The following is a 27,589-nucleotide window of genomic DNA, read 5'->3' as shown; positions in this document are numbered from 1 at the left end:
GCCGAAGGGGGCGTCTCCGGCGGGGAGGCGAGGGAGGGAGGCGGAGCCGGGGCGGCAGCGGCAGGCAGGCAGGCGGCCTCGGACGGGCGCCGGCGCTCTCGCTCGCTGGGTCCCTGGCGCGGCTGGCTCGGCTGGCGGGGCGATGGCGGTGACGCGGAAGCTGGGCATCCGCCTGGCCTACTCGGCGGCCGGGAGCGTGTCGGGGCTGTCGGTCTTCCTGGTGTGGAACCTGGCGCCCAGCCTGCGGCAGCCTTACACCGCCGCCGCCGGAGGGCTCTCCGGTAAGACCCGCGCGCGGCCGCGCAGCCTCGGGCCCGCAGGGGAAGCCCGCCTGGGGAAGGGTCCCTCCGGGGGCCCCTCTCTCCCGCGCCCTCCCCTGCTCGCCGGGGCTGCGTTTGCAACCCGCTGCCTCTTGCTTCGCTTTTGCGCGGCGGGGCCACAACTTGAAGGGCGCCTGGGGGACTCTCGGCCACCTCCACTTTCTGAGCAGCCAGAGGAGGGTTATTTGCAAACTGGCCTCGCGGGACAATCCACACTGGATTTATTTCCGCCTCGCTGCCCCAACCGGAGAGCCTTAAAAACAACAACCTAGTGTCCCTGCAGTTCTTTCCCCGGGTGCCAAAGGCCACTTGAATTCTTTTAAGTGCTTTTTCTAGTTGTAATACTTACCAGTTGCCCTTGTTGTGAGTATAAATGTGACAAGTTGTAGCTAATCTGTGGTTTTTTAAATTGTAGTTGGCGGTGGTGTTATTAGTATTATTATCATCATCTGAAGAAGGGACTCGGATGCTATTAATATGGAGAGAGGCGGTTCTTGGGATATTACGGTCCTTAGTTAGATTTATCCACCTTACCCCAACAGTTCAGAGTGACATGTTAATTCTTTGCAACCCTGGGACGTAGGCTAAGAGATAGCAACTGGCCCATTGATGCCCAAAGAGCTCCTAGCCTATCCCTGTAACCATTAACAGCACTCTAACATATACTTCAGACTAAAGGCAGTATGGTAATTTGTGTGCGGGGAGGGGGAGACAATTATTTTGTTTATTACTGCATTTACAGTGGTACCTCGGGTTACATACGCTTCAGGTTACAGACTCCGCTAACCCAGAAATAGTACCTCAGGTTAAGAACTTTGCTTCAGGGTGAGAACAGAAATCGCGTGGCGGCAGCAGGAGGCCCTATTAGCTAAAGTGGTGCTTAAGGTTAAGAACAGTTTCAGATTAAGAACGGACCTCCGGAACGAATTAAGTGCTTAACCCGAGGTACCACTATGTATTGCATCTTTCTTCCAAGAAGTTATAGGTGCTGTGTGTGAGTCTCCCTCTCCCCATTTTGTCCTTGCAACAACCCTGTGAGGTCGGTCTGGTTGAGAGATGCTGGCTGGCCCAAGATCTTGGGCAGAATGGGGATTTGAACCCTAGTACACCAGGTTCTGGTTTGACACTCAGACTGCTGCATCTCACTGGCTGTTAGGCTTTAAAGAGCCACCAGGGCACCTAATATTTAGGATCCAACCTTCTACAAAAATATGGATATGCTGATGTTTAAAAATAGCTTGGTTTCGGCATTAAATTGTTATCAGCTTTGTACTACCAAGTAGCAGTTTTAAGACAGGGCTTAAAAGAAAGGAATTTCAGCACTTGGCCACTCTAAGCATGACTTCTTCGCCCTGCATGTAGAAATGCAGTTGCATGCAGCCTGTTTGTGGTTTGCAATCCATGTATTTTCCTGATGCCTTTTTGAATACATTCTTCCCCTTTGTCCAGCATCACAATCGTCTCTTGTAGGCAGGCAGCATGGAGAAAACTGTGTGTCTCATATAATTGTCAGGTCATGTCAGGGTACAGCATGTCGTGATGGGATTTTGGCTACTTTCTTTTTGTACTTCTGTAGTAGTTGTCAGGGCAACTGTCACCCTCTCATTATCACCTTCATGAGAATCATATTCATTTTCTTTCTTTATTTACCCCCAGTGAATTTCTGAACATGGTTCTGAAAGCATTGATGATGAACTGGTTTAAACCAAAGAGATTTGGGACTTGAAGGAGCACAAGTTCAAATCCCAGCTTCTCTGACTTTGTGACATTGGTGACACTAATCCCTTGGCCTTGGCTTTCCTGTCTCTAAAATGGGAACCAGAATAACCAGTCCTGGAAGGGATGGGGATGACTCAGGTGCTGCCTTTGGAGCCTAGAAATGTTTTTCAGTATCTGATCATTATTACCCTGTTAGGATGGATATTAAGTTAAATGAGAAGCACGGTAAAACAAATTGCATTGTAATAGAAAAAACTTGACAGTCGTCTCTGAAGGATTGATGACTTTGTTTATTTGGGGAAAGGCAGCTGCCGTTTAATTACATTTTATTTATTTATCCAGTTTGTACACCACCCTTCATCCAGAGATCTCAGGGGGGTTCACAGCATAAAAATACAAGATAAAAACACCACACACACACACACACACACACACACACACACACACACACGACCCCTCCCACCCACACATTTAAAAGGATTGAGGAATTTAGCCAGCCATATTCATTTCTCTCCCCCCCCCATATTCATTCTTTATTAAGTACATATGAAGCTCCTATATAATAATAATATTTTTTTATTTATATCCCGCCCTCCCCAGCTGAAGCCGGGCTCAGAGCAACTAACAACAGTAAAAATAACACAGTTCACATAAAATCACAATCAATTAATTGAAATACATTCTAAAATCAATTCATTCTAAAATCAATTCAGAGTCAAATTAATGGCAACCACTGGGCTAGAGTTCTATGAGGATTACCAAAGGAGGGGGTCAGACTGTGCTTTGGCCAAAGGACTGGTGGAACAACTCTGTCTTGCAGCCCCTGTGGAAAGATGTCAAGTTCCTCAGGGCCGTAATCTCTTGTGACAGAGCGTTCCACCAGATCAGGGCCACAGCTGAAAAAGCCCTGACTCTGGTTGAGGCCACTCTTAACTTCCCTGTGGCCCGGGACCTCCAAGATGTTTTTGTTTGAAGACCGTAAGGTCCTCCGTGGGACATACCAGGAGAGGCGGTCCCATAGGTACGAGGGTCCTAGGCCGTATAGGGCTTTATAGGTTAAAACCAGCACCTTTAACCTGACCCTGTACTCCACCGGGAGCCAGTGCAGCTGGTATAGCACCGGGTGTATGTGATCCCATGGCGAGGACCCCGTAAGGAGTCTCGCTGCTGCATTCTGCACCTGCTGGAGTTTCTGGGTCAGTCTCAAGGGCAGCCCCACGTAGAGTGAGTTACAATAATCCAGTCTGGAGGTGACCGTCGCATGGATCACAGTGGCTAGGTCAGGGCGAGAGAGGTAAGGAGCCAACTGCTTAGCTTGTTGGAGATGAAAAAATGCCGCCTTTGTTATAGCTGCAATCTGCGCCTCCATGGAAAGGGAAGTGTCGAAGATTACACCCAAACTCTTAACGGATGGCGCTGACATTAACTGCACCCCCGCAAGAGATGGGAGTTGCCCCCCCATCCCATATCGTCTCAACCCAGCCAAAGGACCTCTGTCTTCGAAGGATTTAACTTCAACTGGCTCCCACGTAACCATCCAGCCACAGCTTCCAAACATCTGATCAGTGTGTCTGGGGCCGAGTCAGGGTGGCCATCCATCAACAGATAGAGTTGGGTGTCATCAGCATACTGATGGCAGCCCAACCCCAAACTCTAGACAAGCTGGGCGAGGGGGTGCATAAAGATGTTAAAAGCATCGGGGAGAGTATCGCACTCTGCGGCACTCCACACACCAAGGAGTGGCATGACGACAGTTCCCCCCAAGTGCCACCCTCTGTCCCTGACCAGAGAGAAATGTGCGCAGCCATTGAAGGACTGTATATACAGAGTCAGACCTCTGTTCCATCTTCTGCAGTACAGTGGTACCTTGGTTTGCAACAACTTTGGATTACAACCACATCAAACCCGGAATTGTGTGTCCCTTTTTTTTGGATTACAACCCATTTTTATTTTTATTACAACCAATTTCTTTTGGGAGGCCCCATTGGTGAAAGTGTGCCTTGGGTTACAACCTGTTTTGGTTTACAACCGGACTTCCGGAACGGATTATAGTTGTAAACCAAGGTACTGTACTGTACTGTCTACTGTTAGTGGCAGCAAATCTTTAGGGTATTGGCCTGTTGCCTTTTCCAGTCCCCAGATCCTTCAAATCTATTTTGACCCTGAGACTGAGGTTGGAGACCTGCATGCAAAGCATGAGCTCCACCATTTGTCATATATAAACGGCTACTTATATATTGCCACTAATCCTTACGAGCTATTAGCATGTGTTGTGTTCTGAGCCGAGAACCCGTGGCCCTCCAAATATTGTTAGAACACCAGCCCTGATCAGCAGTGGTCAGGGATGATGGCGTTGCCGGCCAATAGCACCCACCCCTGCTCTACTTTTGGACCTCAGCATGCAGGTAGGTATAGGCTTGATTTTTGAAGGCAGAAGGCCAGAAGCAAATCTAGACACCATCCTGGAGTTTATGCCTTCATTCTGGCTGGGTGTTCTGGCCCTCACTGGTGATGGGGATCCCACAGGACTGCGCACGTCTGTGGGCAATGTGACTATGGCCACGTTCACAACATACATTTAAAGCACAATGATGCCACTGACACCACTGTGCTTTCCAGCGCTCCCTGTGAAGAGGGATTGTTTGGTAAGTTACTCTGGAAATCGTAGTTCTGAGAGGGCAGCTGGGCTCTCCTAACAACTCACAGCACCCTTTAAAAACCACAGCTCCCAGACTCTTTTGGGAGGGGAAGGTGGTATCACCATGCTTTAAATGTATGACATGAATGTGACTTTGCAAAATCCATAGAGAATGCAGGAGAACCCACCCATTAATGAGCTTTTCCCCATCTGCCATGTCTAGCATTCTGACAGTTGGAAGTAAATTTTGCAAGGTTGCAGTCTTCTGTCTTAAGACGCTGTGAGCTGTAAGTGAAAGCTTCCTGCTGAACCTCTGGGCTGTGGAGTGCCTTAGCTGGGAGCTATGCCCAGACGGGGAATCTTAGACCCTGTATCAGAGCTTGGCTTGGTTTGGCAGTGCAGAGGCATGCCAGTTAAAACATGTTTTGGTTTGGAGTTTTTTAATGAAATCGTTTTTATTGGTTTTACAAATATAAACTATAAATGAACACAAACTAGTAAAAACATATCTATATAAAGAGATTCTCCAAATCTCAAGACTTCCCCCCATCTCCTCCATGGGGGTCTCATTTTTAACATTACAACTGCATATTCATCCGTATCAAACCATATTGTCCATAATAATTTTTACACTACAAGTGAGTCAAAATCTTGCTCTTGTTTCCATCTGCTTACAGTGGTCTTCTAAATAACTTACAATTTCCCCCCATTCTTTTATGAAGTTTTTATCCTCTTGATTTCTGAGTTTTCCAGTCAGCTTTGCCATCTCGGCATAAGCCATCAGCTTGGTTTCCCATTCTTCTCTGGTAGGGACTTTGTCTTCTTTTCAGTTCTGGGATAATAACATCTGGGTGGCCGTTGTTCCGTATATAAAGAGTATTTTCTGCTCCTTTGATATGTTAGTATCTGTAATTCCTGATAAAAAGGCTTCTGCTTTCTTAACAAAAGTTATTTTAAGCATTTTTTTATTTCATTATATATCATCTCCCAGAATGCTTTTATTACCTGACAAGTCCACCACATATAATAAAAGGTACCTTGTTTTTCTTTACATTTCCAGCATATATTTGAACTTGTCCTATACATTTTTGCTAACTTAGTAGGAGTCAAATACCACCGGTACATCATTTTCATATAATTTTCTTTCAGTGTACAACATGCCGTAAATTTCAAATCTGATTTCCATAACCTTTCCCAATCTGCCATCTGAATAGTATGTCCCAAATACTTTGCTGACTTGACCTGTTCATCTTTTGTGGGCCGGTCTAAAAACCAAGCTATACATTTTACATAATGATTTAACATTATTTTCTAACAAATCTTTTTGAAATCTTGATAATTTACAACTAAAACCTTTCTTTTTATCTATCTTAAATATATCATTTAATTGGTGAAACTGTAACCAGTCCATTATTAAATCCCTTATCTCATCATAATCTTTTAGTTTCACCAGCTCCCTATATGTCAGCCAATTAATTCTCATATTTGTTTTTTCCAAAGATATTACTTCTAAAAGGGAAAGCCACCAAGGTGGTTTTTGCTTTTTCCCATACCAGAAAGATTGATTTTCTTATTAGATGATTCTGAAAACCTTTATGCACCTTAGCTTTCTCATACCGTAAGTATGCATGCCATCCAAATCTGTTGTCATGTCCTTCCAAATCTATTATATCTGCCTTTTTCAATATTATCCATTCCCAGAGTCAGCAAAGACAGGATGCCTCATAATAAGGTTGTGCTGTAATAAACCTCTTTGCTCTCTGCCTCCACAGTTGGAGGCAGCAAGGCTTCTGAATCCCAGCTGCTGGAAACCACAGGAGGGAAGAGGCCTCTTGTGCTCAGATCCTGCTTGCTGGTTTCCCACAGCTTGGCAACGGTGAGAACAGGGTTGGCCTGATCCAGCAGGTTCTTATTTTGTTCATATGTGTTCTCTACAGCTCAGTTTTGCAGTAGTTTACAGATATGTTGAAGCTTGTTTTAATGAAACAGTTGCACTTTGTTTTTCCTTCTGCTCAGCAATTTTAGAATATTAAGCAGTTTAGTTGCTTTTAATCAACTAAGTAAGTGGTTGAGGGGAGAAATCCATGAGCTGTGCTCCTTCAGACAGCCAATGACAGCTCACATGACTGAATGCTGATCCATAGAAAGCAAATTCCTTCCACATAGAAAAGGACTTTTGGGTAGGAGTGCATTTTGTAAAGGAGCATCAGAGCCCTTTCCTGCAGCCTGAAGCAGTGCAAGACCATGAGAACTAAGATGCCTCCTCTTGACCTGATGTATTATCAAAGTGCGCTGACTTACATTATCCTACCTAACTAAGTGCTGCCCCCACCCAGTTTCAGACTCTGATCAAAACTCTTATTTCAGGAGGTCTTCGCACCCTGAATGCACCTCAAATGTTTTACATTTTGTTTTAGTTTGTGGGGTTTTATATTCTTGAGGTTTTAAATGATGTATATTGTATGTGGGTTTTTTTTATTATTGTACACTGCTTTGAGACCTACGTGGTGTGAATAGCTCCATAATGGCCAGGGATTAGGAGTCCAGTCTCCTCCTCCACAGTTTCCTCATGCCTGCTTTATGCGATGGGAGCTCCCCTCAGATCTCAAGGAAGTGCCCCACTGAATTGGGGAGTGGAGCTCTGGAAGGCGGAAGCCGCTCTCCTGATTCTTGGAATGAACCTGCAGGACGATGACATTCATTCTTAAGAAGCTTTTTTGCTATTTTTAAGTCAGGCAGGTAGTTCAGTCGATTGGATAAAGCAAGGCTTTGGATTAAGATCTTCTCCAAAGGGAGACGTTGCCAGACAAGTGGATAAAAAGTTCAATGTGGATGTGAAAGACGGGAGAAGCAAACAATGGTGTGTGCTGTGCAAAAGTGGGGGGGGGGGGGTTGCATCCTGTACAGGGCACACTCTTTTCAAGCTGACCTGTTCTCTGAGCACTGCTTGTTTTGTAGCAAGATGGTTCCTGTTATTCAAGGGTTTGGGTCAGGGATGAGCATCCTGTGGCCTTCCAGATGTTTTTATTAATTATTACATTTATGTGCCACCTTTGTTTTCCAAGGAACTGAAGGTGTACATGGTTCTCCTCTTCTCTACTTCATTCTCACAACAACTCTGTGAGGTAGGTTAGGCTAAGAGATGGCAACTAACCCAAGGTCACCCAGTCACCCCGACGACACGTCAGGCTGGCTGGGACAGAGGAGATTTGGAGCCCAACAGCCCTACCCTGTTTAGGTAGATGGCAGCATTCTGTAAAACCAGAAAATATTGTCTACTTGGCACCTAAATGTATAACAAGCATGTGCAACTGTAGAAAGGTTAGGCATTGTGGAATACCTGGAATGAGGCCTTGGAGAGTTGTTAGCAGTAAGTGTAGACTGAATGGGGAATCTGTAGATGCAGTTGGACTCCAATTGCCAACAGCCTCCAGCAGAAGGTTGCTTTATATGCTCCTATGTAAAATTCCCTGCAAAGAAATGCTCCCTGTGTGGGTGGGAGAAGAGGCTTCCCGGGTGGCGCTTCAGCGTTAGACTGCGTGCATCTCATCACTCCCAGGACTTACTCGTCAAACCTGATGCCACATTGGTGAAGGTTCTGTGTGAAATCTCCTTTCAGTTTTGCCTTCAGGCTCACTTCTTGGCCACCGCTGTGCCAAAGGGTGCCTTCACACAGTCAAAGCTGTTAATCCAGCTGGCTGCTTTGGTGACACACATGGTGAGAATTGGGGGCATTGCAGGAGCCCTGGGGCTCAAATTAGGCTATTGCTGGAGTGTTGCTGCTCAAATTGGGGGTGTCTCCAAAGGGGCAAAGATTTATCAGGAGGCATGATCTTGAAGGTTGTTTTTGGCAGGGTGCATGAAAATGTGAAGGAGGCGAGGCTGCTTCTGTCTTGAGCAATGATCGCAAGCGTTTCTTGTTCCGTTTCAGGAATGCAAGCTGAGACTTTACCAAGAAATGAGTCCGGGTGCAAGGCTGCATGGGTGTGGGCCAAAAGGATCACTGTCTTTAGGGATAGGAGGAAGTGCTGGGTTGCAGAATGATTCCTCCCTGGAATGTCTTCCTCCTCCTTTCCAGCCAGGCAGTTGCTGATGTCACTTATCTTATTCCAGCATTCAGAAAAAGACCAAAAAAACACACAAAAAAGTTCAAAACAGCTGTATTGTGGATCTGCCCAGTTGAGCCTGCCAAGGGTTTGTTTGTCCTGGATCTGGACCAAATAGATCATGCTCAGCTGAACAGCCTTCTCACAATTGCTTGTTGTCCCCAGGGGTCAGGTAGCAGGAAGACACAGAGGAGGCATTTGTACACTCCAGATGTTTTGCAGGGGAAGGGTTGCCACCACTCTGCCCCAGTGGGGTGATAGGACGGCTTAGATAACAAAGACCCTAAACCCCAATCTAAACCCTGTTTATCTGAGTGTTGGAGAACTGGGAAGGTCTTTAATGCTGTTACTAGCAATGCCTTCAACCTTGTGCCTAGTTCAATTTTAATGCAATTAAATTCAGTTTTGGAGGCTGCTGTGCAGAGTTGTTTTGCCCAGCATTTTCTGCCAAGTCACTCTGAAGACTTCCCTTCCAAAGATTCCTTTGCAAAGTGCAGCGTCAGGTGTCCCCTGAATCAGTTTCTGACACGTGAGGGGGAGCCTCTGACCGCACACACTTTTTTTTTTTATAAAATTTTTATTGGTTTTACAACATTTTTAAGAAAAACAGACAAACACTAAAAATGACAAACATACACGTATAGTTTCAAACATATTTTCATAAACCTCTTTTCTTGGACTTCCCCATACCCCCCCTCTCTGCATCCCAATGTCCATGGTTCAACTAGCAACTCCCAATTGTTACTTTCCAATCTCTATCATCTTAGTCCTCTTTTATAATCTGACCTTATATCCCTGTACCCCTTTGTTTCTGGAAACCACGGCATTTTAGCATTCATTAAGTTTATAGTAGTCCTTAAGATAGCTTTTGAATTTTCTCCATTCTTCTTCCACCGTCTCTTTTCGTTGGTCACGGATTCTGCCTGTCATCTCGGCCAGTGTCATATAGTCCATCACTTTCATCTGCCATTCTTCCAAAGTGGGTAAATCTTGTGTCTTCCAATACTTTGCGATGAGTATTCTTGCTGCAGTTGTGGCATACATGAAAAAAGCTCTATCTTTCTTTGTCACCAATTGGCCGACAATGCCCAAGAGAAAGGCCTCTGGTTTTTTAGGAAAGGTACATTTAAGTACCTTTTTCATTTCATTATAGATCATTTCCCAGAAGGCCTTAATCTTCGGGCATGTCCACCAAAGGTGATAAAAGGTACCTTCAGTCTCTTTACATTTCCAACATTTGTTATCGGGCAAATGATAGATTTTTGCCAGCTTGACTGGGGTCATGTACCACCTGTATACCATTTTCATAATGTTTTCCTTTAAGGCATTACATGCCGTAAATTTTATACCGGTGTTCCATAACCATTCCCAGTCAGCTGACATAATGTTATGTCCAACATCCTGAGCCCACTTAATCATAGCCGATTTAACTGTTTCATCCTGTGTGTTCCATTTCAACAACAAGTTATACATTCTAGATAAATTCTTAGTATTGGGTTCTAACAGTTCGGTTTCTAATTTTGATTTTTCCACCTGGAAACCGACTTTCCTGTCCTGTTTAAAAAATTCCATTATTTGGCGATATTGGAACCAATTTTCTACTTTATGCTTCAATTTCTCCTGACTTTGTAGTTTGAACTTATCTCCATCCCGTTCTAAAATTTCCCAATACTTCGGCCATCCGACCTCCATATTGAGTTTCTTCACTGCTTTAGCCTCCACTGGTGACACCCATCTAGGGGTTTTGTTTTCCAATAGATCTTTATATCTTATCCAAACATTAAACAATGCTTTTCTGACAATGTGATTTTTAAAGGCACTGTTGACTTTATCATACCAAAGATATGCATGCCAACCAAAAGCGTTATTGAAACCTTCCAGATCCAAGATGTCCGTGTTCTCGAGGAGCATCCATTCTTTGAGCCAGCAAAAAGCTGCTGCCTCATAGTACAATTTTAGGTCCGGCAGGGCAAAACCCCCTCTTTCTTTAACATCTGTCAATATTTTAAATTTAATTCGGGGCTTTTTGCCCTGCCAGACAAATTTCGAGATATCTTTGTGCCACCTCTTAAAACATTCCATCTTATCAATAATCTGCAAGGTCTGAAACAAAAATAACATTCTAGGCAATACATTCATTTTAATTACTGCAATTCGGCCTAACATTGACAGTTTCAAATTTGACCATATTTCTAAATCTTTTTTAATTTCTGACCAACATTTTTCATAGTTGTCCTTATACAAATTCTGATTCTTAGATGTTAAGTAAACCCCTAGGTATTTGACCTTCTTGACCACAGTCAAACCTGTTTCCTCTTGAAATTTCTCCTTTTCCATATCTGTTAGGTTTTTCCCTAAAACTTTGGTTTTTTGCTTGTTCAACTTAAATCCAGCTACCTGGCCAAACTGTTGTATTATTTCTAAAACCTTTTTCGTACTAGTGTTTGGCTCTTGCAAAGTCAATACTAGGTCATCTGCGAACGCTCTTAACTTATAATGTTTAGCTCCGACCTGCACACCTTTGACCTGCTGGTCATTTCTTATCATATTCAGCAACACCTCCAGAACTGAAATAAAAAGTAATGGGGAAATCGGGCACCCCTGTCGTGTTCCTTTTTCTATCTTAAGTTCCTCAGTCACAACATTGTTTACAATCAGTTTGGCTTTTTGTTCAGAATATATTGCAGCCATACCATTCTCAAAACCCTGACCTACCCCCATCCCATGAAGATTCTTCCTCATAAAACTCCAAGAAATATTGTCAAAGGCTTTCTCCGCATCCACAAAGATCAATACTGCTTTAGTGTTTATATTCACCTCTAGCTTTTCCAAAATATCTATTACATTCCTTACATTGTCTGCTAGATGTCTTTTAGGGAGAAAGCCTGCTTGGTCTTTATGAATCTTCTCCATCAGGACTCTTTTGAACCTTTTTGCCAAAATGTCTGCAAAAATTTTGTAATCCACATTAAGCAGAGATATTGGGCGGTAGTTCTTAAGTTGGGTCTTTTCAGTCTCTGACTTTGGTATGAGTGAAATATATGCCTCTTTCCACGATTCAGGAGCCTTTTTTCCCTCAAGGATCTCATTACAAACTTCTCTTAGTGGTTGAGTCAACCATTCCTTCAGCGATTTGTAGTATCTGGAAGTCAGTCCATCTGGTCCCGGAGATTTGCCCAGTTGCATATTCTGAATGGCAGCCTCTACCTCTTGTTCTGAGATTCTCTGGTTCAAATCTATCTTACTTTGATGAGAGATGTTTTGTAGTCCATATTTTCCGAGGAATTTGTCTATATCTTCTTCATTTTGCGGGCCTTGGGTGTAGAGTTTTTTAAAATAACTTAAAAAGCAATTTCTGATTTCATTGGGTTTGGATATGTTCTTTATTTATTTGCTGATTCAAAAGTCTTTTGCTTCATTTGCCTTATCTTCCATTCAATCTCTTGGTTCATCAATTCCATATATTGTGTTTGATATAATTTGATCTCTCTTAAAATGTCCTGAGACTTTGGTTTTGTTCTTAATTTCCTCTCTCCTTCCTTTATCATTTCCAAAATCTTCTCTTTTTTCTCATTTTGTTTTTTCCTCTTTATTGAGTTTTGTTGAATCAAAAATCCTCTCATCACCGCTTTACTTGCGTCCCAGATCACTCTTTTCTCCACGTCGGTCCTCAAATTTATTTCAAAATAGTCTTTTAGGGTCTTTTGGGCCTTCGTGAGAATCTCCTTATCTCGAAAGAGGGTGTCATTCATTCTCCATCTAAATTGACCAGTTGTTGTGAGTTTCATCTCCATCTTCACGGCGTTATGGTCGGAGCAAGTTTTTGGGCAGATTTCCACTTTCTTAATCTTTGGAGCCATTCCACTAGTAACCCAGATTTGATCGATTCTGGTCCAGGTCATCATTGCTTGGGAGAAAAAGGTTCCCTCTCTCTCCAGAGGATTCCTTGTTCTCCAAATATCTATCAAGTCCATGTTTTCAGTCATTTCGAAAAAAGTCTTAGGGAGTCTCCCTTCTTTGGTGACTGTAAGTCTTTGTGCCTTATCCATATTGGTGGAGACCACGCCATTCATGTCTCCCATAATTATCATATTGTAATCCAGATAGTCCATCAAAGTTTCATGAAGTCTCTTAAAGAAGTCGGATTTGCCTTCATTTGGTGCATAAATTCCAACAACTAAGAATTTTTCTCCTTGTACTTGTATCTCCACAGCCAGATATCTCCCTTGTTCATCTTTAAATATCATTTTTGGAGCCCATTTCTCCTTCACATATATTACAACTCCTCTCTTCTTAACTTTGTCTGATGAAATAAATTCTTGTCCTAGCCTTTTGTTTGAAAGTAATCTCCTGTGGGCTCTGGTTATGTGAGTTTCTTGTAAGCATATCAAGTCCAATTGCTCTCTATTCAATATATGAAATACTTGTCTTCTCTTCAAAGGCCCATTGAGCCCATTACAATTCCAACTAAGGAATTGCAGAGCCATCTTGTTATTTTCCTAAGGCTCCTCCAACAGCTCCAAGTTGTTGCTCTTCTTCTGATGGTGGTGGTTTTTGTCCAAACGAGAGATTCAGGATATCCAGTGCTCTCCTCTGTTCTGCAAGTGCGTCCACAGTCCCCTTCTGTAAGTCCTCCTGGTATCTTGCCAAAAATTTGTCTTTATCTTGAATTGTCTTTATTTTCACTTTCTTTGCCTTGTAGTCGAATGACAGTCCTTGTGGGAACTCCCACCTGAAACGAATAGAATTCTTCTTTAGCAAGAGAACCAAGTCCTTGTAGAAGTTTCTTAAATCCAAAATGTATTTTGGGATGTCTTTAAAGATCTGTACAGCTGAATTTCCAATTTGCAAGGCCTTTTCAAAGTGTAATCCTAGTATTTTGTCTCTTTCCTCCTTGGATCTGAGTGTAATCAGACAATCTCTCGGTGTCTTTCTGTCTTGCTTTTTCCCCAGTCTAAAGGCAGTCGTAATTTTGAATTCGTCTTCCTCAAGGTCCCAGCAATCCGCAAACTCCCGTGTCAAATATTCCACAAGGCTGTCTCTTTCATTCTCCGGAATCAGTCTTAATTTTAAGTTTCTCTCTTTCCTCTGTAACTCCCACAAGGCCAAAGTTGCATCATGCTCATAGACCTTCTTGGCAAGTGGCTCTAATTTCTCCTGTGTCTCTCCAGCAGTGGCTTTGGCCTCTTCGGCAATTTGGCGCGTGGTGGCGTTTTCCTCTACCAATTTATTTATAGATTCTGTATTCTGGTTTAATCTTGCTGATATTTCTGTTAATTTTTGTGTGTTCTCTGAAGTCTGTTTTGTCAAAGACTCCAGAGTTTGGTTTATCTTGAGCAGGGCCTCTGTCACAGCTTCCATAGAAACGGCTGCTCCTTTGTCTTGACCTGTTGTTCCTGCTGATCCGGCTGTTGCGCCTGAGATTGAGCCTCTTTTCTTTGCCTGTTGCAGCTGCAACTGTTGTTGTTGTTGTTGTTGCTTGATCTTGGCTCTTGTGACTATCTCTTCTTGTGGGCCACTCATGTCAAGGTCAATTCCCACGGGATTTATTCTCCCTTGGAAAATTCCACTGTCTTAAGCCGTGCCGAGCTTTACTTTATCCTCTAGAGGGAGCAAATCAAAATGGCCATAGAGCAAAATTTCCAAATACAAAAACAAAGGAGACAGTCCAAGAAGTAAGAAAAAAGGAAGTTAACACAGTCAAAGTCAATGTTGCTAAATGCTTGTAACTTCAAATTGCCACAGTTGCCCAATTTATACTGTTTCTTCTTATAATATACAGTAGTCAGGCACTGTGGAAACTTTGTATCAAAGTATCGCTTCACAGGAAAAAGTCCGTTCAGTGTACTGAAAAGGCAGACCGTTTCGTACTTTCAAATAGATGAGACAGCAGAGGTTTTTTCCCCCAAATAAATCATGCAGTTATTGGTCAGATTCACCTCCCCTCTGCCCTGCTTGCTAGAGGGGAGATCAAAGGTTTAAATGTCCGGTTTAGCTGATCAAAGAGCGGGTTTAAACGGATGCAGGTTTAGAGCTCCGTTGCTTTCGCTTTCATGCAGTCGGGGGGAGGCAGACTTCCTTTGTTTAAATCTCCCCCGTTTTTAGCCCAATTTTTAAAATTCAAAGAGTCCCGGTTATTTTTCAGCTCTTACTCACGGGGAATCAGTCCAAATTTTCTTTTCAGGAAGGAATCGGCGCTCTCCGCTTATGGCGACGCGGCTTCACTTCGCAGGCTGGGTAGCGACTCTCAGCACCGCGCTCACTCCCGATGTCGATCCGTAGCCTTTAAAAAGGCTCTTTCACGGTACCGGGGGGCGCAAAGGTGCCCACCGAGTCTCCTTGTTCTCAGGCTTCAGCGCCTGGGATTTTAGGGGTCCCCCGCTTGCCGTAGCGGGTAAGACCCGAACTTGCGAAGCAGTCCTTCTCCGGAGCTCGGAGCTAGGACCGCCATTAAGCGCTGGCACCGACCGGAAGTCCCTCTGACCGCACACACTTCCTGCTGAGAGAAGCGGACTCTGGAATGACCCTGCATTTTTTTAAAAAACATCCATATTATTTTAAATGTAGACCAGAAGATTGTTTCTTTTTTCTTTTTTTGGTTTGTCAGCAATATTGAAAATATTATTTTTAATGTGTTTTTGTAAAAAAAGATTTTCTTGATTTACAAAGGTGTGTGCAATCTCTCTCTCATTTTTTTCCCCAGGTAACTTTTTTTTTTTTTACAAATCGGTTTCATTTGTTGAGACATTAGGAAGAATAGGGGGAAAGAGGTGGAGGGGGAAAGATGAGTGGGGGTGGGGTCGGGTGGTGATGTTTCTATTTTACTTAATATATGTGGGTTTTGTGTCTCAGTCTCAGTCAGTTTTATTGCACATAGCCAAAGGCTGCCGCAATGTACACAGAATTATTTGACAATTAAAAGAAAATATACTGAATTGGTAAAAAAAGACTTAAAACATTTATATTATTAAAACATTACATACTCTAAACAAAGCTATAAAAATACCCCAATGTACAAATAAAAACATTAAATAATAAAATTCATAAGCTAAAATCATCACATGGTCACTAATGTTAAAAACAATATCAATTAATACAGTGTGCAATTTATACTCAGAGTTTGGTGACAAAGATAGCGCATAGCCTGAGGTAGATAGATAGTGAAGCCTTATTTATCTAGGGATCCATTAGCCACGCCATCCCCTGGACCTCGGAGGGAACAAAAGTACCAGGAAAGCAAAATCTTCTTTGGAGAAAAAGAGTTTATTGAGATCTGAGCACAGAGTCAAGGTCTGTACTCAGAGACAGCCTGCTGGATAATTCCTAAAAATATACTGGCTGTAAAGCAAGACATTTCAGCAGACTTTCTTATACCCGCAGACTTCCCCAATCGGCTAGCAAATATTGCTTGCTAAACACAATTTTATTGCTTGCTAGACATTCCTGTCTTTCTGCTAAGCCAAGCACTCCCTCCCACCTCCTTGTACACGTGTCTTCTTTTGCTAGCTAAGCTTTCCTTTCGTATCTCTTCTTATTCTTGCATTTCATAAAAGCAGAAGTAAAGCAGGAAACATCTTGCTAGTGGTTTTTCGGTTAACAGCAGTTTCTGGCTGGGCAGGAAGCGACCTTCTGACCTGTAGCTAATATCAGCAGTTTCAAATAGCTGGTTAGGCAGAAAACGACCTCCTGACCTGTCTGTTTTAGACTTTTGCAAGCAACTGCAATTTTGGGCTGTTTTAACCATCCTAGCAGAGTGCAGGAATTTACTTATGTGTAGATAATATTTGAGAGCAACAGAATAAAATATTGAGAGAAACCTTTCCCATCTCCCTTTAATAGGATCAAATAAATTCATCTCCTTTACAGTTAATGGCTACCTTGGCTATATAATTTGCTCTAATTTTCCTAGCAGCAGTTGCAAAAAGTGCTACCCACCAGGTCCCATACTTATCTGTGTCTGCAAGGAGATATAACATCATATCAAGGGGGTTCTGGCCAGGGGACCCTGTCATTATAGGTACCAAAAATCTTTTTCTTGCATCATTACATAACGGACAGTGCAAGATATAATGCATAAGGTCCTCTACTTCAGAACATCCCCTAATGCAAACACGTTCGTTTTTTGGTATGCCTCTGTGTCTCCCATCTCTATAAGCAGAGCTTATTGTATTTAGTCGTAGCTCTGTAAAAGCTTTTCGAAGCTGTGCAAAAGTCAGTTCGTTAAAATAAGATATGTGTTCATTGACCTCTCTAAGTTCAAAATACAATGGGGCGCATGTAGATGTGCACATAGAGTTTAGATCGTTTTTAGTTGCCACTGCCCTTATGGTTCGTTTAAAAATATTTTTCTGTGAATATAAGGGGAGTTCTTTAATCTCAGTCACTGAGAGGTCATATTTGCCCATCAGTTGGGCAGCATGATGTACCCAGTTTTTAAAGGGTAATCCATTTGAGAGCTCAGTCAGGCATTTTTTTTGGTAGCCTAGTGTTGTCCATCTGTTGAACTCTAAACCAGTAACAGAGAATTCTTTTATCTATTTGGCTCTCTATGCTCAACATGCAAGTTTCCAACCTGACCATGGCAGATTGCACGTCTTTGGGTAAACCTAAAAGAACTCTTACAAAATAATTCTGTGGGGGTTCCAGACCGGAGACCTTTGAGGTACCCCAAACCTCTGCACCATATAAAATCTGGGCCATTGTTTTTGCTTTATACACAGATAGAGCTGGGTTGACCAGATTTCCACCTTTACAGGCAGCAAATTTCAGAATGGCTTTTGCTGATTTGAAGGCTTGCAATTTAATATTGGATAGCTGTGTATTCCAAGATGCCGTTTCTGAATAAATCAATCCCAGATATTTAAACGTATTTACTTGGTTTATGATGTGTTCATCCAGGTGCCAAACATGCTTTTTAGAATGCTTCCCAAATACAATGACCTGCGCCTTATCATAGTTTATAGATAAAGCATTCCTCATTCAATATGAACTTAATTTTGCAAGCAGCCGTCTCAGGCCCACCTGGGTTCTAGATACAAGTACTGGGTCATCAGCATACATTAAAACTGAGAGGTTTTGGTTGAGAATTGTGACAGGGGCAAACTGTAGGCCCTCCAGTTCTTTAACCAGGTCATTAATATAAAAATTGAACAGGAAAGGTGCCAAAATGCATCCTTGTTTGACTCCAGTAATGGTCTTAATTCTAGTTTTGAGATGGCCAGCCAGATCCACCTTTACTTGTATTGGTGTATCAGTATATAATGTTTTGATGAGAAATAATAGACGGAGGTCTATATTTGTCTTTTCCAATTTTTGCCACAATGCGTGTCTGACTTTAGATCGATAAAAGCAACATATAATTTTTGCTTCAAATTATGGATGTATTTACATAGCAGAAAGTTCAGCACAAAGCACTGGTCCAATGTGGATTTCCCTCTTTGGAAACCTGCCTGGACTTCAGATATCACCTTATTTGTATCTGCCCATTCTTCTAGTCTCCCAAGAAGGAGCCTGGCATATAGTTTGGAGGCTACATCTAACAAACTAATGGGTCTATAATTGGCAGGGTTTTTCTTATCGCCCTTTTTATATATTGGGGCAATTATACTCAACTTCCACCCTTCAGGTATACAACCTGAGCTGTTAATGTATGAAAACAATTTTGCAAAAATGGGTGATCAGAAATCAGGTCTTATCTTATAGATCTCCATTGGGATCATGTCTTCTCCTGGAGCTTTATTAGCTAGTTGGCTTGCGATTAGCCTCTTAATCTTATTGGGCGTGACGTCTGGCCATTCTGGCAGTTCTGATAACTGAGTATAGTAAACTTGTGGGGGTGGGTCAGGACAGGGGCCATATATTTCTGTAGAATATGTCACCCAATCCTTTCCTTGGACAGATGCTTCTAACGAGTAGCCCAGCCCATTTGTGCCTTGGGCAACCAGATGCCAAAATTTCCGTGAGTCCTTTTGAAGTGCTGCATCTCCCAATGCTTTCCACTGTTGTTCATAATATATTTGTTCCTGAAACTCCTGGCAGTCTCCACACAGAGAGGCTCTTAAATTGAACAAACTGAGCACTTTCTTTTTTCTCTCTTTTTTGGTTGGGGAAACCTCTCCTTGTTTACTCCCCACGGTGACGCTATGCCTGCTAGTAAACGCCACAGGGACCCAGAGGATGTAGCTCTCTCACCGGTTCCCAAACAATCTAAAATAGAGGACTTTTTAAACAAATCTGCTTTTACAGTTCCAACAAAAAAACGGTTTTCTCCTCTTGAAGATGATTGTGAGTGTGGGGAGAGTATTCAAGGTGAGAGCGTGGAACTGGATCCAACAATGGGGCAAGTTGATCCTGTGCTCCTCAGAGAGGAAGGAATAACAAGTAGGGAGAGCACCCAATTAACTCTAATTGCAAGAACGGTTGAGCATATCTTCCAGCAAATTAGAGGTATTGCCTCTCAAATAACCCAATTATCCAAAGAGGTTCACAGTTTATCAGTTAATAACAAGCAGGCATCAACAGAACACCATAGTACCACTGGAAATTGGCGACAGCAAGAGCAGACCCCTAAGCTCAACATAGAACGTGCAGAGGCTCTTAAAACAAACTCTTCCTATTTAATCTTCCAACCAAAAAAGATCTGCATGACAATTTGTGGAAGGCCAGATCAAACTCCTAGCTGGAAAGGTGCCCAGCGTTCCAAACGACATCTATCAGACTTACTTGGCATTGGACTTACAGAGATCGACCTCGTTAGGACTGAACTCTTGAGTACCACAAATCAAAGCCAAAAAATTATGCTAACTTTCCTCCCCACTAGACTGCCCTCACTGATTCACAAGCTGAAATTCAGATTGTCAAGCAGAGTAGTGTTTCCAGCCCGGGTATTTTGTAATTCTATTGTTGCACCCTTATGTAAGATGAGGACTGGTGCTTCAGAGGGGCTCACAAAACCAAAGCCTGGATCCCCAATAGAAGTAATGACATCACAAAAAAACTTGACAGGTGGGGAGGAAACACATGCCTGAGTTGAATTCGCAGGATCATGCCCAACATCAAAATAACCAGGTGAGCCAAAAGGAACAGCCAATTCCTCTAGACAATCATCTTCAGGAATCTGAGCACTCTGTAAATCCTTTGGAAGAGGATTTTCTCAGCTCAGCTCCTTTAGGAATCTCCCTCAGGAAGAGCAACAAACAGTTATCAAGAGGCTTGATCTTATGAGCCAGACATTGAAAGAGATTAAAGAACCGGAGGCAGAGATTGATAATAGATCCAATGGCCACAACAGAATGATAACTCTAGAACCACCGGAGTATTGGACAAAGATGAGATATTTAGAAGAGGAGGAGTCAGGAAATACACCCAAGAAATCCCCATTGGCAAACAATTTGCAAAGAAAACGCCCAGTGATTACAAATGTGAGCACTTTACCGTATTTTTCGCCCCATAAGACGCACCGGCCCATAAGACGCACCTAGTTTTTTGGGGGGGAAATAAAGGGAAAAAAATTCATTTCCCCCCCAGGTGCGCTGCGCTACACCAGGAGCTTGGGGCGTGCGGAGCTCAGCGCGCCCCAAGCTTCTAGGTGCGCACAAGCAGTCCGCTAGCCTTGGGAGAGCCGCGGGGCTCTCCCAGGGCTAGCGGACCCCTGCACTACACCAGAAGCTTGGGGCGTGCCGAGCTCAGCGCGCCCCAAGCTTCTGCGTGCGCGCAAGCAGTCCGCTAGCCCTGGGAGAGCCGCGCGGCTCTCCCAAGGCTAGCGGACTGCTTGCGCGCACCTAGAAGCACAGGCTGCCGCCCCAAGCCTCGCGCACCCGGTGGGACCTCCTGCCGGGTGCGCGAGGCTTTGGACTACAGTTGCCATCACAGCCACTGGGCAGGACTGATGGGATTTGGAGTCCAGCAGCATCTCCAGGGGCACATTCCACGCTAGACTTCCCGCTTGGGGTGGGTATAACAATTATGCCAGGGCTGGGGGGATCCCTGTCTCTCCAGATGTTGCTGGACTGCAGCTGCCTTCATCTTTTGGCCATGCCAGCAGGGGCTGATGGAGGTGGAGTCCAACATTACCTGGAGGGCCAAAGGTTCTCCTGCCCTGGTCTGAAGACACCTGGTCTGAACACCAGAGATGCAATGCCAAAATCACATCAGTGCACATAATACAAGCCCTTCAGACAGAGTAACCTCTTTTGGCTGGCTGAACTGGTGAAAGTGGATCCTGGCACCACCACCCTCAATTTCCCCTCTTGTAAAGATAAAAACACCTGGTTCTAGGAACAGGGATCACCTCCTTGCTACTTCTCAAAGCTCAGGCACTTTTACATAGGTTTGTCTTCAAACCTGTGTTTGATCCCTCAGTACATCCCTGAAACAGCTGCAGATGTTGCACTCAGCTCCCCCCCCCCGCCCAGTGCTGATGGCTGTCTGCAGCGCTGTTTTTCACCACAGGAGGGCATTCCTTCCACTGTGTCCGCTCCCTGATTTTATTTGAAGTGGTGAGATCTAAAGGTGTGCACTAATTCAGAATATGGCAGCTAGACTGGTGACTGGGAGTGACTGCCGGCACCATATAACACCTAAAGGATCTTCACTGGCTCCCATTATGTTTCCAAACGCAATTAAGTGTTGGTGCTGACTTGTAAAGCCCTAAACAGCCTCAGCTCAATATAACTGAAGGAGCATCTCCACCCCCATCGTTCAGCCTGGACACTGAGGTCCTCCTCTGAAGGTCTTCTGCTGGTTCCCTCAGTGCAAAAAGTGAAGCTACAGGGAACCAGGCAGAGGGCCTTCTCAGTAGTTGCATCCACCCTGTGGAACGTCGTCCCATCAGATGTCAAGGAGATGAAGAATTACACAACTTTTAGAAGACATCTGAAGGCAGCCCTGCACCGGGAGGTTTTTAATGTTTCACGTTTTACTATGTTTTTATATGTGCTGTAAGCCGCCCAGAGTGGCTAGGGAAATAATAAAATTATTGTTGTTATTATTACTACTACCTATTGTGGAATACAACCACAATAGGTGTTTGGTGGGTTTTTGAAAAATATTTTTTCCTGCTCAGACTTTTCTGTTTTGTTTAATGGCAGTGTAGTGCCCTCCAGCTGTTTCTTGACTCCAACTCCCATCATCCTCAGCACAGCCAATGGTCAAGGGCTGATGGGATGTGGAGTCCAGCAGCAGCCACAGTCTCCCCACTCCTGGCCTAAGACCTGTGTGGAGATGGATGATCTGCCCTGCAGTTGGTGTTGCCATTGCTCTTGATTCTTCCCCTTCTTTGCTCCCCCAGGGGTGCTGGCTCTCTGGACCCTGATCACACATGTGATGTACGTGCAGGATTACTGGAGGACGTGGCTGAAAGGCTTGAGGTTCTTCCTCTTTGTCGGCGTTCTCTTTGGCATCATCTCTCTGGTGGGCTTCTGCACATTCCTGGCCTTGGCCATCTCACAGCATCAGTGTAAGTTGGGGGGCATTTGCTGTTCGGCTATAGCAAGAGCTGAGTAGGTTGTGTGTGGCTCCAAAAACAAAACAAGCAAAATCAAAATTTTGCTCCCCGAAAATGCTGTATTCTGCAATCCATAATCCTCAGCGGCAGAACGCTTGCTTTGCTCACAGAAGGTCCTCAGTTCAGTCCCTGGCATCTCCAGTTGAAAGGATCACCCAGCAGCAGTGGGGGTGGAATGGACCTTTTGCCTGAGGCTTTGGCGACTCGCTGTTGGAAAGAGCAAGCTGCACTGAGCTCGATGGGTCAGTAGACTGGCTTGGTCTAGGGCAAATCGGCATGTGCAAAAGATAGAGGGATGAGCCACAGCTGCTGCTTTGTATGCAGAATGTCTCAGGTTCTGTGCTGGGTATTTCCAGCCAGAAGAATCTTAGGGAGCAGGGCTCCAAACTGTCTCTGTGGCTAAGAATTTACAGAAGGATGGCCCAACTTTTTATACCAAGTGGGCTGCAAGAGGATTTTGAACCCACAGGCCACACACTGCCTGGTTGTGGAGGTGGGGAGAGCAAGGCCAAAATTGGACATGCACCCCCATGCTGCCTTCCCAAAGGTGGATAAATGAGGCTCTGGGCTTTGGGAAGGAGGCACGAGGCTCTGGCAGGGTCCTAGAGCCCTCCCTCCCTCATTTCCAAAGCTGAGAAAGCACTAACTGGGCTTTGGGAAGGTGGAGGTAAGACTCTAGGACCCTGTCAGAGCCTTGTGCCTCCTTCCCAAAGCCCAGCGTCTCACCTGCCCAACTTTCGGAAGGCGGCATGCTGAGGGCCGCCAGAAAATGCCACATGTGGCCCTTGGGCTGCGCATTCGACCAGCCTGATTTACATGGATGCTACTGTTACAAATAGACAATACTGGGAGAGATGGACTAGCAGGAGTCCAACTGAGCATAAGAGAAGGTCATATATTCCCATTCGCATTACTTAGTGTTTCCATGTGTACTGGGGAGGGGAATTTGTTAGGGAAGCTGCCTTGAAGGGGGATCCACTTTAGGTTCCACTTAGAGCCGAGGGGAGCTTTGCTTTTGCTTCTGAAGCTTCAGGTGTCTGCCTTCCAAAATGCAGGGAAAGGGATCCTGCACACCCTCCTGCTACTGCAACTCCCACCACCCCTGACTATTGTCCATGCTGGCCGGAGCTGAAAGGAGCAGGAGCCAAGCATCACCAGGAGGGTCTCAGGTTCCCCATCCCTGCTGAAGTCCATCCTGCCTGGCGATTCCCATAGGAGGCATTTATTCCACTGGCTTCCTTTGGTTGTGGCAACTCATCCAGTGGAGTTTTCAGTAATGAGCTAGGGAGGCTCTGTTCTCTCTCTCTCTTTTGTTTAACATTATTAATGGTGCTTGTTCTTCTGTTTAGCCCTGAAAGACCCAAAGAGCTACTACCTGTCCTGTGTCTGGAGCTTCATCTCCTGGAAGTGGGCCTTCCTCCTCAGCTTGTACTCTCATCGGTACAGGAATGAGTTTGCAGACATCAGCATTCTCAGTGACTTCTAATAAAGACCCAGACTTTTAAACTCCAGCAAGGAGAGGAGGCACGTGGAAGGAGGGGAGGCCCCCCTCTGGACAGACCCTGGCAGGAAGGTGCTGGCAAGGAGGACGACCCCTAGGAGGCCGAGAGCAGGAGCCTGCGTCCACCTCTGCTTTCCCTCCCTCTGCTGGCTTCCATAGGCGCTCTCCCTTATTCCATTTACCTGTTGCTCTGGCTTGCTCCCTCAGTCTCGTGCGTATGTGTGTGTTTTTAACTTTCACCAGCATTTTGTTCCAGCTTGGAGGGATGGCTCAGGGTCCACAGCAAGACCCAAGGTTCTGGTCCAAGTCCTCCTGGGCCCAATACATTTCCCTCTTGTACTTTGGAGCAGTGGGGAACAACATGAAGGCTGAAGAAACAGGCAGAGCCACCATCGCCACCCATAGCCGTTGTCTTGTTGCTGCCTGCCGGGTGTGTGGTGAAGGCCCAAGGAGGTGAAGAAAGCAAGGGACTCCTTTCACAGAGAGATGTATTTTCATAAGCGCAAGGCACAAATCCATTTTAAGAGGAAACTATTTTGAACAGAAGCCCTGACCCCGTTGTCGTCTTGCCGTCGCTCATGGCTTTTGAGGCAGGAAGAACGTGGGGAGTTTTGTGCCCCAAATAGTCCCCCTGCCCCAGTTCTTCTCCTGGCTCCTTTTAAATTGTTGGGTTTGATGTTTCAGAGTGAGATTTAGACCAGGGATGGGGAAGCTGTGGTGCTTCAGCTGCTGTTGGGCTCCAACTCCCAACTGCCTCAGCCAGCATGGCCAGTGGGCAGGGATGCTGGGAGTTGCAGTCCAGCAACAACGGGTGGACGACGAGTTCCCCATACCTGGTTCAGGTGAAGCTATGTGCCTGTGCTGACACTGTCCCTGCTGTTGAGGGTTAGCCCTATGGAATTTGGAAGGGACATAAAACACCCTTCAAACCCCACAGCCCAGCCCCCCTTTTAAGGGTCAGCTGCTAATGTCTTCCTTGTATCCATTGTCTAAAACTATTACATTATAAAGCAGAAACAAAGCATTTATTTAGACTCTAATGCTCCAGTCAGTTCTGAGTGTGTCATCTGTGTCTCACATATATGTTTGGACCAAAATATGTAATTAGCCGCTTGGTTCTTGCACGTGGGGGTGAGTGGGTCAGTGGAAGAGGAGGTTTCATGCCTGAGGATTGGGGGTGGCTGGGGTACCCCTGTGCCCCTTCGCCCCAAAAGCTCTTGGACTCAGCTCCCAACAGCCCCCAACCAGTATGGGGTCAGGAATTATGGGAGTTGGAGTCTAGCGGTAACTGGGGGCCCCCTGAAACCCTCCCCCCCATCAACTCAAAATGGACTTTGACTAAGGAATTCCAAGATAGCCACTGGTGGCTGCATTAAATAGCATCACATCTGCATTTTATTATTGTAACACTTAGCCTTTTAAGATCAAGCCCGGGCGGGAGCAGAGCTGGCTCTATGCAATGGGTGTGATCTTGTAAGAAAGAATGGGTTCTCGGAATCTCTCTGCATCACTTGGATCTGAATCGTTGCATCTGAACACCTGTGAGAGTTTCACTGCGCTCTTAACCCAGAACCGTTTGCTAGTACCAGATTCTGTGGCGCCATTTCTCTTCTCCACCCACCGGCTCACACCTTTCCCCTTTGCAGTGCTGATCTTTCCGTTGGGCACAGAGGGCTTGCTGAGTGCTTCCCATCTCTTCTCAAACAGAGAGCTGCAACCATCAGCTTGTGTCTGGTCTCATCCAAACTAGGGCTGATGGACGCACTGCCCGAATTTCTTAACATAACCTTAAACTTGACAATGTGACTAAGGGATGGATCCACTCTTTACAAACTTTTTACATCCTTATACTCTGAGTGTGTGGACCCTGCACACTGGATGCTCCCCAGGTATTTAAGTGGTGGCTGGCCCTTGTTTCTCAGTTTGCCTGGAAGCAACTTGATGAGAACCAAGTGTCCCCTTTGGAGAAGCAGGAGTTGTTCACACACTGAATGTGAGCTTATTGCAGATCTAAATCTGGGCCTGTGAAAGAATGCTAAGCAGTTCCCATGTGACATGCCTGGAGACCCAAGGAAGACAGGTGTAGCAACTCCTCCCACCTTTCAGTGAATTCTGGTTCTTCATGCGGCCTCCTGCACTTTGTAACAGCTTCACTGTTTTTAAAATGGGCATCTCAACGGCCTCAGAAGTAGATCTTAAGAGATTGGCAGGTTAATGCAGGCACAGCTATTTGTAAAGGTAACTCGGACCCAAACCATTTAGGACTTTCAAACTCATCCCCATCAATTTGAATTGGTCAAAGTGTGATGCTCCAACTTCCTGCCCACAACCAGGAGCTGGTGAGCGGCATTCTTTGCAGCTTTACGTTTCTGAACCATCTCCAATGGCAGCCCCATGTGGAGCACGTGCTAATGTCCACTGATTGTCCCCTCCTGAAAACAAGAAACTTTGAGAAGCACAGAAGAAAATTGGTGGCTGCCTATTGTTCTCTATTTGCAAATGCAGGAGAAGCAAAAGGGCAAATCCTGTTGCCTCGTGGCCCATTTAATGGAATGAGGGGCAAGCAGGGATAATGAGAGAGCGGGTGACTAGCTAGAGAGGACTTGGCCACTGGTGAAAAATAATCTGCCACACCAGCAGGGGAAGTCAGTGGTCCATCTGTAGTGCATGCAGGGGTAGGCAGGCAACAGGGTGCTCTCCAGGTGCTGGACTCCAGCTCACATCAGCTGTAGCCAGCATGGGCACTGGCCAGGCATGATGGGAGCTGGAGTCCAACAGTATCTGGAGGGCTTGAGGTTGGCCATCCCTACCTTCTATCCTTTGCTCTCCATGGAAACTTTGCCCCCCGGCTCATTAGGGGATGGGACCTTGTGACGTTGCCCTGCTTTTGCAGTACAATTCATAGGCTGCTTTCTGTTTCCCTGCTTCAGCCCTTGGGAATAACTTTTACCAGCGTGTGTTTTGTTCTCCCCTCTGTGTGCGCGTGCAATATTGGGGAGTCAGTGCACAAACGGCTTGCCTGGGAGAAGACTGTCCACATGCCACTTTTGTTATAAATAAAGGGGGGAAACAGTACAAGGTGTCTGACTGTTTTTCTTGCAGAAGGAAGCCAAGAGGGGTGTGGGTGGGTGTGGGTGTGAGACAGAGAGAGAGGCAGAGGGAGGGAGAAACCCCTGTGGCTGGGGAGCGCCTGAGCCAAGGAAGTGTGTGTTTTTGCCCCCCTGGTAAGAACTGGTCTAGTACACACATGGTCTTGGTTACCTGTCTGAATCCGTCAGTGGATTTGGCTGCAGGGAACTCATGGCACCAGTAAATTCACACAAATTCCTTTTTCTTATTGGAGCAGAACAACTTCAAACAGCCTTTGAAGAGCTTAGAATCTCAGATATGACAACAAGGGTGTGTGTGTGTGTGTGGAGGGCTTCCAGTCCTTTAGTTCTGCTGTCCTCAACCTGATGCCCTACAGCCAGCTGGAGGGCACAGGGTTGGGGCAGGCTGGTCTGGTTTCTCTCCATGGTTAGCTGCAAGCCCACATTAGTTAGGTTGCAAGAAGCTGGACTTCAGTGTTGAGTTGCAGTGGGCAGTAGGGCAAATGTTACGAGAGACTTGCAGAGAAGATGGGGGAAGTTTGCTGTTTTGCACATAGCCTTAGGTTGTGTGGTGGCATTATAAGTTATTTTCCAAAGCTGATGTGTGACTTTTGCAAAGCAAATCCTGTTTGTGCTTCTCACTCCCCACAGTTGTGTATTGAAAAGCACAGCCAGGCACCCAGCCTTGGATCATACCTGAGCCATGGGCTAA

The 27,589-nt window shown here is 45.1% G+C and overlaps 2 protein-coding genes across 2 annotated transcripts in view; one reads left to right on the top strand and one right to left on the bottom strand.

Moving 5' to 3' along the window:
• The window catches only part of LOC310699149 (histone H2B 5-like), a 960,349-nt gene that overhangs the window by 655,607 nt on the left and 277,153 nt on the right, over positions 1-27,589 (bottom strand). The window lies entirely within an intron of this gene.
• Positions 10-26,866, top strand: SLC48A1 (solute carrier family 48 member 1). The gene is made up of 3 exons (XM_083490674.1): positions 10-281; positions 22,072-22,239; positions 23,637-26,866. The coding sequence occupies exons 1-3, from the start codon at positions 143-145 to the stop codon at positions 23,771-23,773; spliced, it is 444 nt and encodes a 147-aa protein (XP_083346800.1). The 5' UTR covers positions 10-142; the 3' UTR covers positions 23,774-26,866.

The sequence above is a fragment of the Podarcis liolepis genome, assembly GCF_965112155.1.
Source record: "Podarcis liolepis genome assembly, chromosome: 2".
Classification (NCBI taxonomy): domain Eukaryota; kingdom Metazoa; phylum Chordata; class Lepidosauria; order Squamata; family Lacertidae; genus Podarcis; species Podarcis liolepis.
The sequence above is the reverse complement of the archived record's forward strand: the minus strand, read 5'-3'. Positions and strand labels throughout refer to the sequence as shown.

Coding starts and splice junctions, on each gene's coding strand:
- SLC48A1 (XM_083490674.1), top strand. CDS start 143: ATGGCGGTGACGCGGAAGCTGGGCATCCGCCTGGCCTACTCGGCGGCC. Junction 282..22,071: donor CGCCGCCGGAGGGCTCTCCG/GTAAGACCCGCG, acceptor TTGCTCCCCCAG/GGGTGCTGGCTCTCTGGACC. Junction 22,240..23,636: donor GGCCATCTCACAGCATCAGT/GTAAGTTGGGGG, acceptor TCTTCTGTTTAG/CCCTGAAAGACCCAAAGAGC.